This window comes from Pseudorca crassidens, chromosome 12 (assembly GCF_039906515.1).
Source record: "Pseudorca crassidens isolate mPseCra1 chromosome 12, mPseCra1.hap1, whole genome shotgun sequence".
Classification (NCBI taxonomy): domain Eukaryota; kingdom Metazoa; phylum Chordata; class Mammalia; order Artiodactyla; family Delphinidae; genus Pseudorca; species Pseudorca crassidens.
Window position 1 is genome coordinate 62,339,510 of NC_090307.1, and position 16,248 is coordinate 62,355,757.

At 40.4% G+C, this 16,248-nt stretch overlaps 1 protein-coding gene across 8 annotated transcripts in view; it reads left to right on the forward strand.

Annotated features, from left to right (window-relative positions):
* RALBP1 (ralA binding protein 1) overlaps positions 1 to 16,248 on the forward strand; it is a 58,430-nt gene that overhangs the window by 20,926 nt on the left and 21,256 nt on the right. For all 8 annotated transcript variants that reach the window (XM_067699711.1, XM_067699712.1, XM_067699713.1 and 5 more), the window contains exons 2-7: positions 803 to 1,097; positions 3,037 to 3,495; positions 7,199 to 7,548; positions 8,952 to 9,113; positions 10,106 to 10,237; positions 15,390 to 15,497. In XM_067699711.1, the coding sequence (XP_067555812.1) occupies positions 854 to 1,097; positions 3,037 to 3,495; positions 7,199 to 7,548; positions 8,952 to 9,113; positions 10,106 to 10,237; positions 15,390 to 15,497 (1,455 nt within the window). In that variant the 5' untranslated portion in view covers positions 803 to 853. The remainder of the gene's footprint in view (positions 1 to 802; positions 1,098 to 3,036; positions 3,496 to 7,198; positions 7,549 to 8,951; positions 9,114 to 10,105; positions 10,238 to 15,389; positions 15,498 to 16,248) is intronic.

Here is a 16,248-nt window from a genome sequence, read left to right on the forward strand (position 1 = left end):
TTTATTTTTTATTGAAGTATAGTTGATTTACAATGTTGTGTTAATTTCTGCTGTAGAGCAAAGTGACTCAGTTATACATATATATACATTCTTTTTCGTATGCTTTTCCATTATGGTTTATCGCAGGATGTTGAATACAGTTTCCTGCGCTGTACAGTAGGACCTTGTTGTTTATCCGCATTTCTTTGTAGTGTCCATTCTAGCGAAACTAGTGTGTGTGTATTTTAGGACTGAGCAAATGAGGGTTCCATTGTTTCTTTCAACATAATTCCAGTCCAAGATAAAATAGCTGTTATCCACATGTGAATTGTCCAGTGCAGTATAGAGCTATGGCTAATGATCTGTATATATAACTTTAATTGGTTTATAAATTTTGATACTGAACTATTCATGTGTAGTTATATTAACAGTCTTCTTAATTTATTATTCATGGTTGTTTGGCCATAACTTAAAAAAAATTAGGATTTTATGTTGGATAGCAATCCAAAATGAAGCCCATTACAATGGTGGGTTCTTTTTTAGAGGAAACTCTGTGTCCTACTTTGAGAACCCACTTTCATTTGGTTCATTTTTTTCACACTTGAAGATCCAGTGCTTTCAACCAACTCTTTGAGAACCGAAATGTGTGGTGCGCGAATGTAACTTGAGATGGCAAAATGAACAACTACTTTTAAAGGGGGGTTGTGAAGAAAAATATTTTTGATTTGTAAATGCAAGATTAGTTGCTGTTTTGTGTGTGTGTCTGGCGCCCTTATGTCTTGGTGGTCGTTGGGTGACTGTGATGTGCTCTCTCCCTCTGCAGGGGTGATGGGCAGGTAACAGACGCCCTCCTCACTGTCGTCAAGGAGGCAGCATGACCGAGTGCTTCCTGCCCCCCACCAGCAGCCCGGGTGAGCACCGCAGGGTGGAGCATGGCAGTGGGCTCACCCGCACCCCCAGCTCTGAGGAGATCAGCCCCACTAAGTTTCCTGGATTGTACCGCACGGGCGAGCCCTCGCCTCCCCATGACAGCCTCCATGAGCCTCCCGATATAGTGTCTGATGATGAGAAGGACCATGGGAAGAAAAAAGGAAAATTTAAGAAAAAGGAAAAAAGGAGTAAGTGCCATTTTCTCTGTGCTGTAGCTAAAGTTTAGATAAATTTCTACTCTAATTATGTGTACCTGCTATCTTGTAGAAATATATCCAAAGACTCTTGTTTTATATTTTCTTTATTTTTCTGCATCTCAGTTTTTGTATTTTAGGGTGTTATTCTCACAAATAAAAATACTGAATTTCCAGAAATGGTGAAGTTTTCTGGTGGAGGTTTCTTAAATTTTAAATAAAAGTATGAAAAGTAAATATTGAAATTTTGTCCTTATACAGTCTTACTCTCTTGGCGAGGTTGTGTAGGCCAGTTGGGGTACATGGTGAAAAAAGTATGTATTCGGTTTCTTAAGCAAATGCCACCATGCGTTCCATTTATGATTCCTGTTCTGTAAGGATGAATCATTTAGACATAGCTTTTTAGCATGTTAAAAGCAAATCAGGTGAGTTATTTTAAGTAAGTGTGATTTTAGTTTCACGGTATTTTTAAGTTAATTTGTATTTGAAGCATAACATTTGGATAGAATGCACAAATTGTGTACAACTTGATGAATTATCACAAACGGATACACCTGTGCTAATTACAAGGCTCTGGAAATAGAGCATCATCAGCATCCTAGAAATTGCCTGTTGCCCCTTCAGGGGGGACGCCCAGCACATCTGGACACTGCCTGATTTTGGACTTTTGTACATGGAAGTAGATTTCCTTTTGTGGGTAGTTTCTTTTGCCCAGTGTTATGTTTGTTAGATTCATCCGTGTTATTCCATATGGCAGTAATTTGTTCATTTCTATTGCTGGATTTTGCACTAATATACTAGAATTTATTTTTCCATTCTACTGTTATTGGTCATTTGGGTTGTCTTCAGTGTGTGTTATGAATCGTGCTTCTCTGAACCTCATTGTCCAAGTTTATGCATTTCTCTTGTGTGTGTGCCTGGGAGTGGAATTGCTCACAGGCCATGCTCATTTCAGTATCTGTAGATCCTGCAAAACAATTTCCAGAGTGCTTGTACCAGTTGACATTCCCACCAGTGGTGTCTGAGAACTCCAGTTGCTTTCTGTCATGGTATTATGCCCTTAAGACTTTTGCCATTCTGGTTGGTGTGGGGTTTGTGGTATTGGTACTTTAATTAGAGGGAAATGTATGCAATACCTTTAATTTTTGTTATAAAATAGCTTGTGAGGTAGTTGGCTAAAGAAAAGGAGAGTTTTAGATGTTAAAATAAAAAAGAACAGTGAAACCAAACTAGGATAACTCTAATATTGATACTAAGCAGTTATCAGTGTGAAACCAGGGCTTCTGACGCAGGGAAGTGGCCACCATCCCGAGATTAGGGAGTTTCCTGGTTCTGTTCTCCCCAGATGAGGCTTCAGTCCCAGCTGCCATCTGCAGAAAGAACTTAACAGCTGGAGACAGGAGAGCAAAGTGTGATGGGGATGACGGGAGCGTCTGAACAGTAGTGCATTTCGTGTCATGATTGGAGATTGCTTCACATTATAGGAACCAAATATGAAGAAACCTAAGCTAAGTAGAGTGTAAGTTAGAGGGCCTTATTCAGCTGATGAAAGAATGCTGTGCATTATATAGGGATTCTCTCCATTAGCCCTCTGTGTAGATAATACATAAATTAAGATAATAAATGATTATTTATAATAATTTGGTTTGCAGAAATTCCAATTGCACGTGTGTATAAAATAAAACCAGTTTCAAGGGTAACTGGCTCTCTGCTCGTCGCCCTCTTGTGGTCAGGAGACGTCATGGCAACGCCTCATTTTAGCTGGGAAGCCATTGAATGAATTGCTGAGAGTACCAGGAGGGCTTGGCCATGGGGTGAAAAGCTAGGTAGCTAGGGCCAGGTGGCACTTCTTTGTCTTGTTTTCAGACATTGAAAATGGACAGTTTGACATTCAGCAGACATCTGACTCATGCTCCCTGCATTTCTTTGGCAGCTGAAGGCTATGCCGCCTTTCAGGAAGATAGCTCTGGAGATGAAGCCGAAAGTCCTTCCAAAATGAAGAGGTCCAAGGGGATCCATGTTTTCAAGAAGCCCAGCTTTTCTAAAAAGAAAGAGAAGGATTTTAAAATAAAAGAGAAACCCAAAGAGGAAAAACATAAAGAAGAAAAACACAAAGAGGAAAAACATAAAGAGAAAAAGTCAAAAGACTTGACAGCAGCTGACGTGGTTAAACAGTGGAAGGAAAAGAAGAAAAAGAAGAAGCCAATTCAGGAGCCAGAGGTGCCTCAGATAGATGTCCCGAATCTCAAACCCATCTTTGGGATTCCTCTGGCTGATGCAGTGGAGAGGACCATGATGTACGACGGCGTTCGGCTGCCGGCCGTCTTCCGGGAGTGTGTGGATTATGTGGAGAAGCATGGCATGAAGTGTGAAGGCATCTACAGAGTGTCAGGTATGGGGCTCGCGCCACATATACTGGTTTTTAAAGGTTAGCTTCACTTCCACTTTTCAAAGGAAGGGAACAAATACTCACTTGTGAGGAAAATTGTGACACGGGTCCTAAACCTCATTCATTTCCTTGATCCTTCCAGTTGAACAAAGACCCTCACACTCTGTGTGTGTGTGTGTGTGTGTGTGTGTGTGTGTGTGTGTGTGTGTGTGTGTGTGGTGCCCCTCACCTGGGTGCCTCCGTGAGGCTGGGCGTTGGAGGGTGGTCAGCAGGGAGGAAGGACATCTGGGTTCAGGACGCTTCTTGGCCACAAGACACAGTTACTGACAGTCGTTTAAGTATTTCCTGAGTTCAGCTGAGGGATGCACAGTGTTCTTGCTAAATGTTTAGGTTCTTACTAAAATGTTTAGATGTGGATACCTCTGTGTCCAGGCGCGGCTCTTATGTGCATTAGTGAAGTTGAGGTTCCATTTCTCTACGTTCCGTGTGTATGAAAACTTACATTTCATACTGGCAGGAAAGTAATTCATATTGGGTGTCTAAAATCAAGGAAAATGCATGCTGTCTAAAGTAGAAGACTCTATTTCTTACAGAGCAGGGTGGCTTTGTATTGGTGTAGGATGCAAGTCCTGACCTGTGTGGCATCCGTGCTGTTGTCATCACGTTCCTGTGGTTCAGTGTCTTGGTCCTGGACCTTGAGGCTATAATATTCACTGTTGCTCATGCGTATTTCATGATGAGTTAAATCATACACATTTAGAATAGAGAGACTAGATTTACTTTTTCCATTTAATTGGTTCATGCACATTTCTAGAGGGTGGATTTGATATTTAAGCTTTGTTAAGAAAGGGCCAGCATGTTTGATAACTGGGGAGACCTTTACATAATCCCACAGATAACATGTTATCATTTAAGAGTGTTTTGGCTAAAATGCTACTATTTTATAGAAAATAAGATAAATGAATTAGGCACTGAATTTGAATTTATAAGTCCTTAGTTACATAAAAATAAACACATTTAAATGAATTTGAAACTTGCCTTTTAAGAAAAATTTATGATGGATTTTTAAAGATCTACACAGTGCTAACATAGTTGCTTCTCTCACGTGATTTTGATAGGTGTGAAGAAATTTTGTTTTAGGTGAAAGTTTCTCTGAAGAGTTCCTACAGCTTTGTTCAAAGGATTCTTTTGTCTTTGACCTATTTTTGATGTTTGCATTCTTTTGGAGTCGGAGGTGTGGGACTCCTTCTCTGAATTCACGTGTCAGAGTGTTCAAACTGAGCTGCTCCCCTGGTTGTTGGCTCCTTGGAGGCCAAGCTTCTGCTTTGATCAATTTTTTTTTTTTTTTTTTTTTTTTTGCGGTACGCGGCCCTCTCACTGTTGTGGCCTCTCCTGTTGTGGAGCACAGGCTCCGGACGCACAGGCTCAGCGGCCATGGCTCACGGGCCCAGCCGCTTCGCGGCATGTGGGATCCTCCCGGACTGGGGCACGAACCCGTGTCCCCCGCATTGGCAGGCAGACTCTCAACCACTGCGCCACCAGGGAAGCCCCTGTATTTATTTTTGAAGCTCTGGCAGAATGCTGCATTCAGCACTCTGGACTACAGAGTTTATGGCTGTGACTTTTCTTTTTGAATGCTAACAGTATTATTTTCTGGTGGAGAACTCTTGATTCTCACTTATCCATATATAAGTTCCAGTTTTAAAGCTAATCTATGATTTTGCATATGCTCTTTCTGTACCTGGAAATTTGTGCACTTTTCACTTGTGCAATTTTCTGGGCAGGCACTGTTGGGGGAAAATTACAAATCTATAAAATGTATGTGAGAGAGAGAGGAGGTTTTGGTCAAGAATTTCAATTAAAATTATCACACACCATGTTTTACTCAGTAAAAAAAAAAAAAAGGAATTATTTTCTAACTTTTCTGCCTCAAAATAAAGATTACACAAAAATAAGATTCATATTATTATTTTCCTGTTTGGAGTTGTTGATTTCATTTTGTCAGTGCTAGATTAAGTTACTGATTTATTGTGATGGCATTAAGTGGTTTTCACATAAGGAATGTCAGAGCCCAGATGTAAGCACTATTGATTGTAAAATGCTGCTCAGACTAGGTGACTCTCGAGTGTTTGTGTTTACCGTTACAATCTGTCAGCCTTAGTTTGTGGCTTGTTTCCAGTAATTGGCCTAAAGTTTTTTTTAAATTGAAGTATAGTTGATGTACAAAATTTTATAACTTTCAGGGATACAACATAGTGATTCAATATTTTTAAAGGTTATACTCCATTTATAGTTGTAAAATATTGGCTATATTCCCTGTGCTGTACAATATATCCTTGTAGCTTATTTATTTTATACATGGTAGTTTGTACCTCTTAATCCCCTACCCCTCACTTGCCCCTCACCCCTCCCCTTTCCCCTCTGGTAACCACTAGTTTGTCCTCTATATCTGTGAGTCTGTTTCTTTTTTGTTATATTCAAAGTATAGTTTGTTTTACTTGTTTAGATTCCACATATGAAGTATTTTGTCTTTTTCTGACTTATTTCACGTAGCGTAACACCCTCTAGGTCCATCCATGCTATTGCAAATGGCAGGATTTCATTCTTTTTTATAGCTGAATAGTATTCTGTTGTGTATAGTACCACATCTTGGCCTAAAGTTTTAAGTATCGAAAACAACAGAAAGCTACCTTGTGTTCTCATGAGCAATCAGTGTCACTGAATTATGTCACTGAAATGCACATTGGACTAAAAATCTAAAATACTTAGTGTCTGAAAAACATTTGTGTGTGTTTCTGTCCAGTAAGAAAAGCAAAACAATTCGATTTTAGTAACCCAAAATTTCACTTTTCTTTTATTGTAACCCTGTTTCAGATTAAGAAAACATGTAAAGAACTTAAACTTAGAAATTAGATGGGTATTATGTAATGAATAATTTTCAAAGAGTTTGTTTAGATAGTGAACTCACCTTTTGCATTTATGATACAATTTTTACTTATAAAAGAGTAGTCACCCACAACTTTTTGCAACGTGCTTGTATGTACTGAGTTGTATTTTATGTTGTCAGTCTTGTGACTAGTTAGGAAAAGCAGTTGGCCGCTCATGTAGAACAAGGCATATGCTTAGATTGTAGTTTAATTTTTGCCTGAATTTTTACCTACCTATCTTTTTTTTTTTTTTTGGCTGTACGCGGGCCTCTCACTGCTGTGGCCTCTCCCGTTGCGGAGCACAGGCTCCAGACGCGCAAGCTCGGCGGCCATGGCCCACGGGCCCAGCCGCATCACGGCATGTGGGATCTTCCCGGACCGGGGCACGAACCCGTGTCCCCTGCATCGGCAGGCGGACTCTCAACCACTGCGCCACCAGGGAAGCCCTACCTACCTATCTTTAAATAAAAAACAAGTTTTTTTCCCTGAATCGATTGGCATATTTGCTTGATGTTTCTGTGGTTACTATGACTTTTGTTTTGAGTATTGAGTTTGTCCATTATCATTTAGCTTTTGGTTATTCGTCCTCTAAGTGTAGTCTTTTATCTGCTTTAATGGAGGAATTGTATGAACCGTGTGCAGATTAACACTTCATATGGTCAGGATGGCCCTTCTCTGATCTCCCCCAGGGGTAGGCACAGTGGGGAAGAAAGCTGTGTGTTGGATTTTTTTTTTTTTTCTTGATACTTTCTTTCTCTTTTGAATTCGAATGTTCTAAGGAATTAAATCCAAGGTGGATGAACTGAAAGCAGCCTATGACAGAGAGGAGTCTCCAAACTTGGAAGAGTATGAGCCTAACACTGTGGCCAGTTTGCTGAAGCAATACCTGCGGGACCTGCCCGAGAACCTGCTGACCAAGGAGCTGCTGCCCCGCTTTGAAGAGGCTTGTGGGCGGAGCTCAGAGGGCGAGAAGGTGCAGGAGTTCCAGCGCCTGCTGGAGGAGCTGCCCGAGTGTAACCGTCTGTTGATCTCCTGGCTGATCATGCACATGGACCACGTTATTGCCAAGGAGCTGGAAACAAAAATGAACATCCAGAACATTTCTATAGTGCTCAGCCCGACTGTCCAGGTACACGGCCGGCCCTGGGGATGTAGGGAGGGTTTCCTGTTGCTGAGTCACATACCAAGCAGTGAACCAGGGACGGTGGGTAAGGGGTTAGCCTGAATGTTGGCCTTTTTATTTCACAGTGTGGACAGTGTTGGCATGTAAGGTAATGAGCATGTCGGCCTTTTAGCTGCAGCTGTGAAATTTGAATATTGTCCAGTCTTTGGTGTGGTTTGTAAGCAGTTCCTGATGACAGTGATCTGTCCTTAGTGCAAGAGGAGCCCGAGGTACCTGCAGTTACAGTTCATCTGCAGTGTTTTAAGGATTTCAGTTACTTCCTCAAATAGCATTACTGCTTAGTCATATCACACACACATACAGACTCAGGCTCAAGGGGCCCTAACGTTATTCATTTGGTCAGGGATTTGACCTGAGGACTTCATGAAGAGGTGTATATAGAGTATTTTACAGAATCTTAATCTGAGGAGGCATTTCAGAGAGGTGGGTGGTGTGTTAGTTGGTGTCTCTTTACAACATAAATTCCTGGCCTTCGTTTTCTGCTGCTCACTTGGTGCTTGCGTAGAGCATGTGTTTTCCTTTAATTGGAGTTACTGATATTTCAGTCAGGCCAAGAACAAAGGGCAAAACATGAGATGGGGTTATAGTTTTTATTTTAAGCTTTTTAGCCAATATACCAGGTTATTATTGGTCACTGTTATAACACACTGTTACATGTAAGAGTGTATTTTCTTTCACTGAAGATTCCTTCATTGCTCGTTGATTATATTTTGGAAGCAACGTGTTTCTCAAATTTCATATTAGTCAAGTTTTCAGAATTTGGTAAATATTACATTGTTACTTAATATAACTGTAGTAGGGATGTTGGTGTCACAGAAGATTCAGGTGTGTTGTCAGAATAAGTTTTAGGTAGGAAATAATTTCTTGTATTAACTTTTTAGCCAGTGTAACGTCCTGGTCTCTTAGCATTAGAGCATCTATTTAAACACGGGCTCTGGAGTCTGCCCAGAAGCATTCGTCTCTGGAGCAGGGGCTACCACACTCAGCCCAGCTCTGCAGCTGCAGGCTCCTTTGTTCCTTAGTAGATCCAGTTGCATGTGTTAAAATGTATCACAGTAACTTGAAAATAAAGAACATAAGATTTAAAAAATCAATTAATGTTATGGTGCTAAAACAGAACAGATTGATGATCATCGGCCTCTGCATCCATTTCTTGGCTTTTTCCCCACAATTCCTCATAGTGCTGAGTCCATGACTTAACTCATACTTTCTCATTCTCTTCTTTAAATTGGCCACTAATTAGCAAAACATGTCTAGTCACTACTGAGGATGCACTTAGGCAACAGACACAAATGAAATGAAATGATAATTTTAATATTTTTCTTGCAAATCTTTTCTTTTGTTTTTAGATTAGCAATCGTGTCCTATATGTGTTTTTCACACACGTGCAAGAGCTCTTCGGAAATGTGACACTGAAGCAAGTGACGAAACCTCTGCGATGGTCTAACATGGCCACGATGCCCACACTGCCCGAGACCCAGGAGAGCATCAAGGAGGAGATCAGAAGACAGGTGTGTGCAGCCCCCCTCCCAGCCTCCAGAGCCAGCCCTCGCTCTGACCCCATGGGAGACTGCAGTGCTGAGAACGATGGCCTCCTGTTCCATGAACACTTCCTGTGTGTCTGGAGCTGTGTCAGGCACACTCTTCATGGCACACTGAAGCCAGAACTTCCCATCTGGCACTGTTTCATGCCAGTTAAGGCAGAACATCATAGTGGACAGAGCACATGTTTGGAAATCAAAAGACCTGGCTTTAAATTCTTGCTCTGCTCCTAATTAGGCATGTTGCTTAACCTCCTTAAGCCTTGGGGATTGCATTTAAAAATGAGTCCTCTCCTAGGTTTGATGTGAAGATTACCTTAAATGAAATAATGCGTTAAAGATGTTCACCATGGTGCCAGGTATGTTGTAAGCAGTCCAAAAATGTTAGCTTATCTGGACAAGGCTGCTTTATTGGCCTTATTTTACAGATAAGAATAATGAAATTTGGAGAAGTTAAATAACTTATGCTATGTCACCTGGTTACTAAGCTGAAGAGCCAGGATTTGACCCCAAATCCTTTGTTTTCCCACTGTGCTACTGAAACAGTGCCATTTGGTTGTGTGTGTTTGGCAAGCTCAGTAAGAAATTCAAGGCTAAGGCGTTTACTTATATTTGATAATTATTACATCTTTTGTTTGCATACAAGTTATCAAATCCCTGCTTGCCTTTCTTCCCTTTTGTCTGCTCTGAGCTCCCATTTCTTAGTAGTTGATGTGTTGGGGAAAGGGATGTGAATTGACTACTGGGAACCATTGTAAATTGATGGATTAGAACCCAATGCTCAGGCAGAAAAAATAAAGATGATTTTTCAGTCATAACCTTGAAAAAACAATTCATGCATTATGTCATTTTTTTAATGATAATTGAAAAGTAGATTCTGCGTTTTTAGAAATTGCATGTGGTTTTATTTTAAAATGACAAAACATGGACTCCTATACAGTGTGTGGTGTGTTACTTTCTAGGAGTTTCTTTTGAACTGTTTACATCGAGATCTGCAGGGTGGGATAAAGGATTTATCTAAAGAGGAAAGATTATGGGAAGTACAAAGAATTTTGACAGCCCTCAAAAGAAAACTGAGAGAAGCTAAAAGACAAGTGAGTAAATTTATTATTTTGGCACATCATGTTTATAATGAAATGTAAAAAGAGTGCACTGGAATCTTTTATATACCATTTTAAGTTATTTTTTTAAAGTACAACCCAATTTATATTGGGTTGGCTGAAAAGTTCGTTCGGGTTTTTGTTTAAAAAAAAAAAGCTGAACGACCTTTTTGGCCAACCCAGTGTAAATACCTTTTGAGGGGAAGTTCCCTGATGGGAGATTTGTTCACATGTTCCTAGTTCTGGATTATTGATCCTTCAGCTTGGTATGAGGGAAATGCTTCATTTAATTTAGAAAGTTGAGTTTTTTAATTAAACAGACTATTTGGCGAAAAGATGTTTTGTCATTTCCTGCTTGGTTGTACCTGTAAACAGTTTTCCAGGCGTGAGAAGCAGTCAGATGGTGATATGTTTCAAAGACTGCAGGGGAGTGTGAGGGCTTTGAGTCAGAAACACATGGAGGTACCGAAGATCAAGAGGGGCTTTCTTTACCTGGTAACAGGCAGGGAGGCGTGTGCCTCATGATGAGCTTGGGGTTCGTGAGCCAGACTGTTGGTCTCCCTCTAGTTTAGTGTGTGTTGCTTGGCGCTGGGACTCTGAGTTTCCGGCCACGCCAAGGCTGAGGTCCCAAATCTCTGGACCCTCTTACAACCCACGTGCAGATTCAATGCCAGGGTCCAAAGACCACTTCCAAGGAACATGAGTTAGCATTTGTCCGAGTGGGACAGCATGGTCCATGGTGGGTCGCAGTTGTGGTTTTGCTAAAAGACAAGACAACCCATGTTGCTTCGAGGGCAGCAGTTTGCACTTACGTGGGGATAGCTTTGTCAGGAAGGAAGCTGTGATGGAGTTTCTACACCTGCACTCTAGGACTAGCAGACACCCTCTGTGTATTTTTCTTCCTTTTTCCCCACTTGCCAGATTATCTATCTTTTGCTTCCAGTGCCTGTTTTTGATTAATTATTCCCTTCATGATTCGGCCTGGAATCAGGTTTTAGTGACAGACCAACCAGTCCTCCTGTGGTCACTGTCCACCATGTGGCATTGCCCATCAGCCTTTAATGAAGGGTCTCTGACCCAGGACAGGGAGGGTCACGTGGGCTCGGCTTCCTTTCTCTTGTTCCTGCATCTCTCTTGGATAAAGGAATTGTGACATAGCAAACCAGAGCCAATATAGAAAGGGATGGATTACCTCTACTTTGCCAGTTTCTTGATGCTGTCTTTTCGTGTCTGCTTATTAATTCACAAAGTGCTCCAAAGGTTCCATCAAGTTGATTTCAACTTTGAGGAATAAATGACTTTTAAAGATAGAAGTAATATAACTCATTATATTAACAGACTAAAAACAAGAAAGCAGGGTTTCCCTGGTGGCGCAGTGGTTGGGAGTCCGCCTGCCGATGCAGGGAACACGGGTTCGTGCCCCGGTCCGGGGGGATCCCACGTGCCGCGGAGCGGCTGTGCCTGTGGGCCATGGCCGCTGGGCCTGCGCGTCCGGAGCCTGTTGCTCTGCGACGGGAGAGGCCGCAGTGGTGAGAGGCCCGCATACCACAAAAAAAAAAAAAAAAAAAAAAAAAAGAAAGCACAATATCATGTCAGTAGATGCAGAGAAAGCATTTGGCAGAATTTGACACTTAACTCATGACAGAAACTCGCAGTCACTGCCTTTCAGCCCGATAAAGGGCACTTAACAGAAAAAACCTCTGATTTACATTGTGCTTAATGGTGAAAGTCTGAATGCTTTCCTCCAAGATTGGGTATACAAGCAAGGATTTCTGCTTTTACCACTTCTATTCAACATTGTACTGGAGGTCGTTCTAGCCAGTGCACTAAAACAAGAAAAAAAGGCATATGGATTGGAGAGAAATCAGTCTTTATTATACGTAGATGATGTGATTGTCTCTATATAAAATCCTAAGGAGTCTGTACAAAATCGAATGACTTTAGCGACATTGTAGCATACAGGATCAGATGTACAAGTCTGTTGTATTTCTGTATATTCGCAATGAACTATTGGATAGTGAACCTAAAAAAAATAGACATAAATTAAAAATATATTTATATTTCAATATTGTTAAGATGTTAGGTTTTTACAGATTGATCTGTGGGTTCAATTCCAATCAAAATCTAAACAGGTGATTTTGGTAGAAATTAACAAGCTCTTCTAAAATCTGTGTGGAAATACAAATGACCTAGAATAGCCTAAACAGTTTTGAAAAAGGACAACATTGGAGGGCTCACACTACCTGATACTAAGACTGTAAAGCTATAGTAATCAAGACAGTCTGTATTGGATAAGGATAGATACATAGAAAAGAAAGTCCAGAAATAGACCAATACATGTATGGGCAGTTAATTTTCAACAAAGATGCTAAGACAATTGACTAGGGAAGTTTTTTCTTTCCAACAAATGGTGCTGGAACAATTGGATATTTATATGCAAAAAAAAAAGAAGAAGCTGACTTTTTCCTTCTTTTCACACAACATATACAAAAATTAGCTCCAAATGAATCATACACTAAGACCTAAAAAAACTTCCAGAAGTAAACAGAGGAGAAGAATCTTACTGACTTTGGCTTAGGCAGTGATTTTTTTTTTTTTAATTTTATTGCAGTATGGTTGATTTACAGTGTTATGTTAATTTCTGCTGTACAGCAAAGTACCTCAGTTATAAGTATATATATTCTTTTTCATATTCTTTTCCATATGGTTTTTCACAGGATATTGAATATAGTTCCCTGTGCTATACAGTAGGACCCTGTTGTTTATCCATCCTATATATATACTAGTTTGCATTGGCTAATCCCAAACTCCTAATCCATCATCCCTCTCCTACCCCTCTCCCCCTTGGCAACCACAAGTCTGTTCTTTATGTCTGTGAGTCTGTTTCAGTTTCGTAGATAAGTTTGAGTCATGTTTTAGATTCCACATCTAAGTGATATATATGGTATTTGTCTTTCTCTTTCTAGCTTACTTCACTTCGTATGATAATCTCTAGGTCTATCCATGTAGCTGCAAATGGCTTTTTTTATGGCTGAGTAATATTCCTTTATATATATTACCACATCATCTTTATCCATCTGTTGATGGACATTTAGGTAGTTTCCATGTCTTGGCTATTGTGAATAGTGCTGCTGTGAACATAGTGGTGTATCTTTTCGAATTATAGTTTTGTCTGGATATATGCCCAGGAGTGGGATTACTGGATCATTATGGCAACTCTATTTTTCAGTGTTTTGAGGAACCTGCACCAATTTACATTCCCACCAACAGTGTAGGGGGGTTCCCTTCTCTCTACACCTTCTCCAACATTTATTATTTGTAAGATTTTTAATGATGGCCATTCTGACCAGCGTGAGGTGGTACCTCATTGTAGTTTTAATTTGCATTTCTCTAATAATTAGTGATGATGATTTCATCTTTTCATGTGCCTGTTGGCCATCTGTATTTTTTCCTTGGAGAAATGTCTATTTAGGTCTTCTGCCCATTATTTTTTCTTTTGCGGTACGCGGGCCTCTCACTGTTGTGGCCTCTCCCGTTGCAGAGCACAGGCTCCGGACGCACAGGCTCAGCGGCCATGGCTCACGGGCCCAGCCGCTCCGTGGCATGTGGGATCTTCCCGGACCGGGGCACGAACCCGTGTTCCCTGCATCGGCAGGCGGACTCTCAACCATTGCGCCACCAGTGAAGCCCTTCTGCCCATTTTTGATTGGGTTTTTTGTTTTTTTGTTACTAAGTTGTATGAGCTGTTTGAGTGATTTCTTAAATAGGACACAAGGTCCTTGAACTATGAAATAAAAATTTGGTAAATTACATTTCATCAAAACATGCTCTTCAAAAGATACTAAGAAGATGAATATGCAAGCCAGAGACTGACAGAATAGTTGCAAAAAACACACTTGATAAAGGACTTGAACTAGTATGTATAAAAAACTCTCAAGACAAACCAATTTTTTTTAAACTTTATTTTTTTAGAACAGTTTTAGGTTCATAGCAGAATTGAGGGAAAGGTACAGAGAATTCCCATATACCCCTTCCCCCCTCATGCTTAGCCTCCCTCATTATCAGCATCTCCTGCCAGAGTGGTACATTTGTTACAATAACAAGTCAATTCTAAAAAGGCAAAAATTTGAACAGGCACTTTACTGAAGATTATATATGGATGGTAAATAAGCACATGTGAAGATGCTGAACATCATTAGTCATTAAGGAAATACAACTTAAAATCACGAGATACTACTACACACCAACCAGAATGACTAAAATTAAAAATACCAAGTGTTGACAAGAATGTGGAGCAGCTGGAACTCTCCTGTATTGCTCTTGGTTCAATCATTTTGGAAAACAGTTGGAATTTTCTTTTAAAGTTAAGCATGAGGTTACCATCTGACCCAGCAATCCCACTTCTAGGTATTTATCTAACAGAAGAAGGCATATACCCACACAAAGCAAATACACAGTGTTCATAACAGGTCTTGTTAAAATTGCTCAAAACTAGAAAGGACCGCAATGTCCATCAGCTGGTGAATGGATGAACAAATTGGGGTACATTCACATCATGGAATATTACTCAGTAAACTACTGATACAAACGACAAAATAGACGAATCAAAATTAGCAATGTGCCAGATAAAGAAGACTACTTACTGATTAATTCAGTTTATATGAAACATAAGAAAAGACAAAACCAGAGCAGTGGAAAGCAGGTTAGTGGTTGCCAGGGGCAGCAGATGGTAGAAGAGCCCAAGGGCACTTCGTGGTGATGGAGATGTTCAGTGTCGTGATTGTGATGGTGGTTACTTGACTGTATACAGTCGTCAAAACCAGTTGAACTGTATGCTTAAAATCAACCCCCTCCAAAGAAAAGAAAGTATTACAGAAGGTAATTTATGTGGGAGCGTTCCGGAAATGGTGAGCACATTAAAATTGAACATTTTTCTTCCAGTGCAGCCACAAACTGAGATCCACACATTATTTTCAAAGCCCAGTTAGCAGACGCCCATATGTCCAGATGGTTCAGCTGACTGTGTCACTCTTATTTTTTCAGTTCTAGGAGGTGAGAAGGAAACTTCTGGACTGGTGATGGTGTGAATTTGTTGAATGTGTTAACAGTAGGCTGACCAGTCCTTTTCATTTCTCTCACTTGACAGGAGTGTGAAACCAAGATTGCACAAGAGATAGCCAGTCTTTCAAAAGAGGATGTTTCCAAAGAAGAAATGAATGAAAATGAGGAAGTCATAAATATTCTTCTTGCCCAGGTAAGCTAAACATTTTATTTTGTAAGATTCTTTTTTTAAAAATAAAAATTGTGTATATTTAAGGTGTACAACATGATGATTTGATACAGCTCTACATAGTGAAGTGATTACTGCAATCAAGCTAATTAACATTATCCTCTCACACAGTTACCTTTCTTTTGTGATGAGAGCACCTGAAGTCTGCTCTCGTAGTATATTTCCAGTATTCAGTACAGTATCATTAACTATCATCATCATTATTAGATCTCTAGACTTAGTCATTCAACATTAAGTGCAACTTGGTATTTTTTGACCAATACCTCCCTGTTTTCCCCACCCTCCAGCCCCTGGTAACCACTGTTCGACTCTCTGCTTCTATGAACTCGACTTTTTCTTAGATTCCACAAATGAGTGAGATCGTACAGTATTTGTCTTTTTCTGTCTGGCTTATTTCACTTAGCCTAATGTTCTCCAGGTTGATCTATGCTGTATTAAATGGCAGGATTGCCTTCTTACGTCTGATTAATATTCATGGTGTGTGTATATGTGTTTACGTGTTTTATTTTTTAAATATTTATTTGTTTTTTTGGCTGTGTCGGGTCTTAGTTGTGGCATGCGGGATTTTTCATTGCGGCACTTGGGCTCTTCGCTTCGTTGGAGTGCGTGCACGGGCTTCTCTCTAGTTATGGCGCGTGGGCTTAGTTGCCCTGTGGCATGTGGGATCTTAATTCCCCAACCAGGGATCGAACTGGCATCCCCAACATTACGAGAT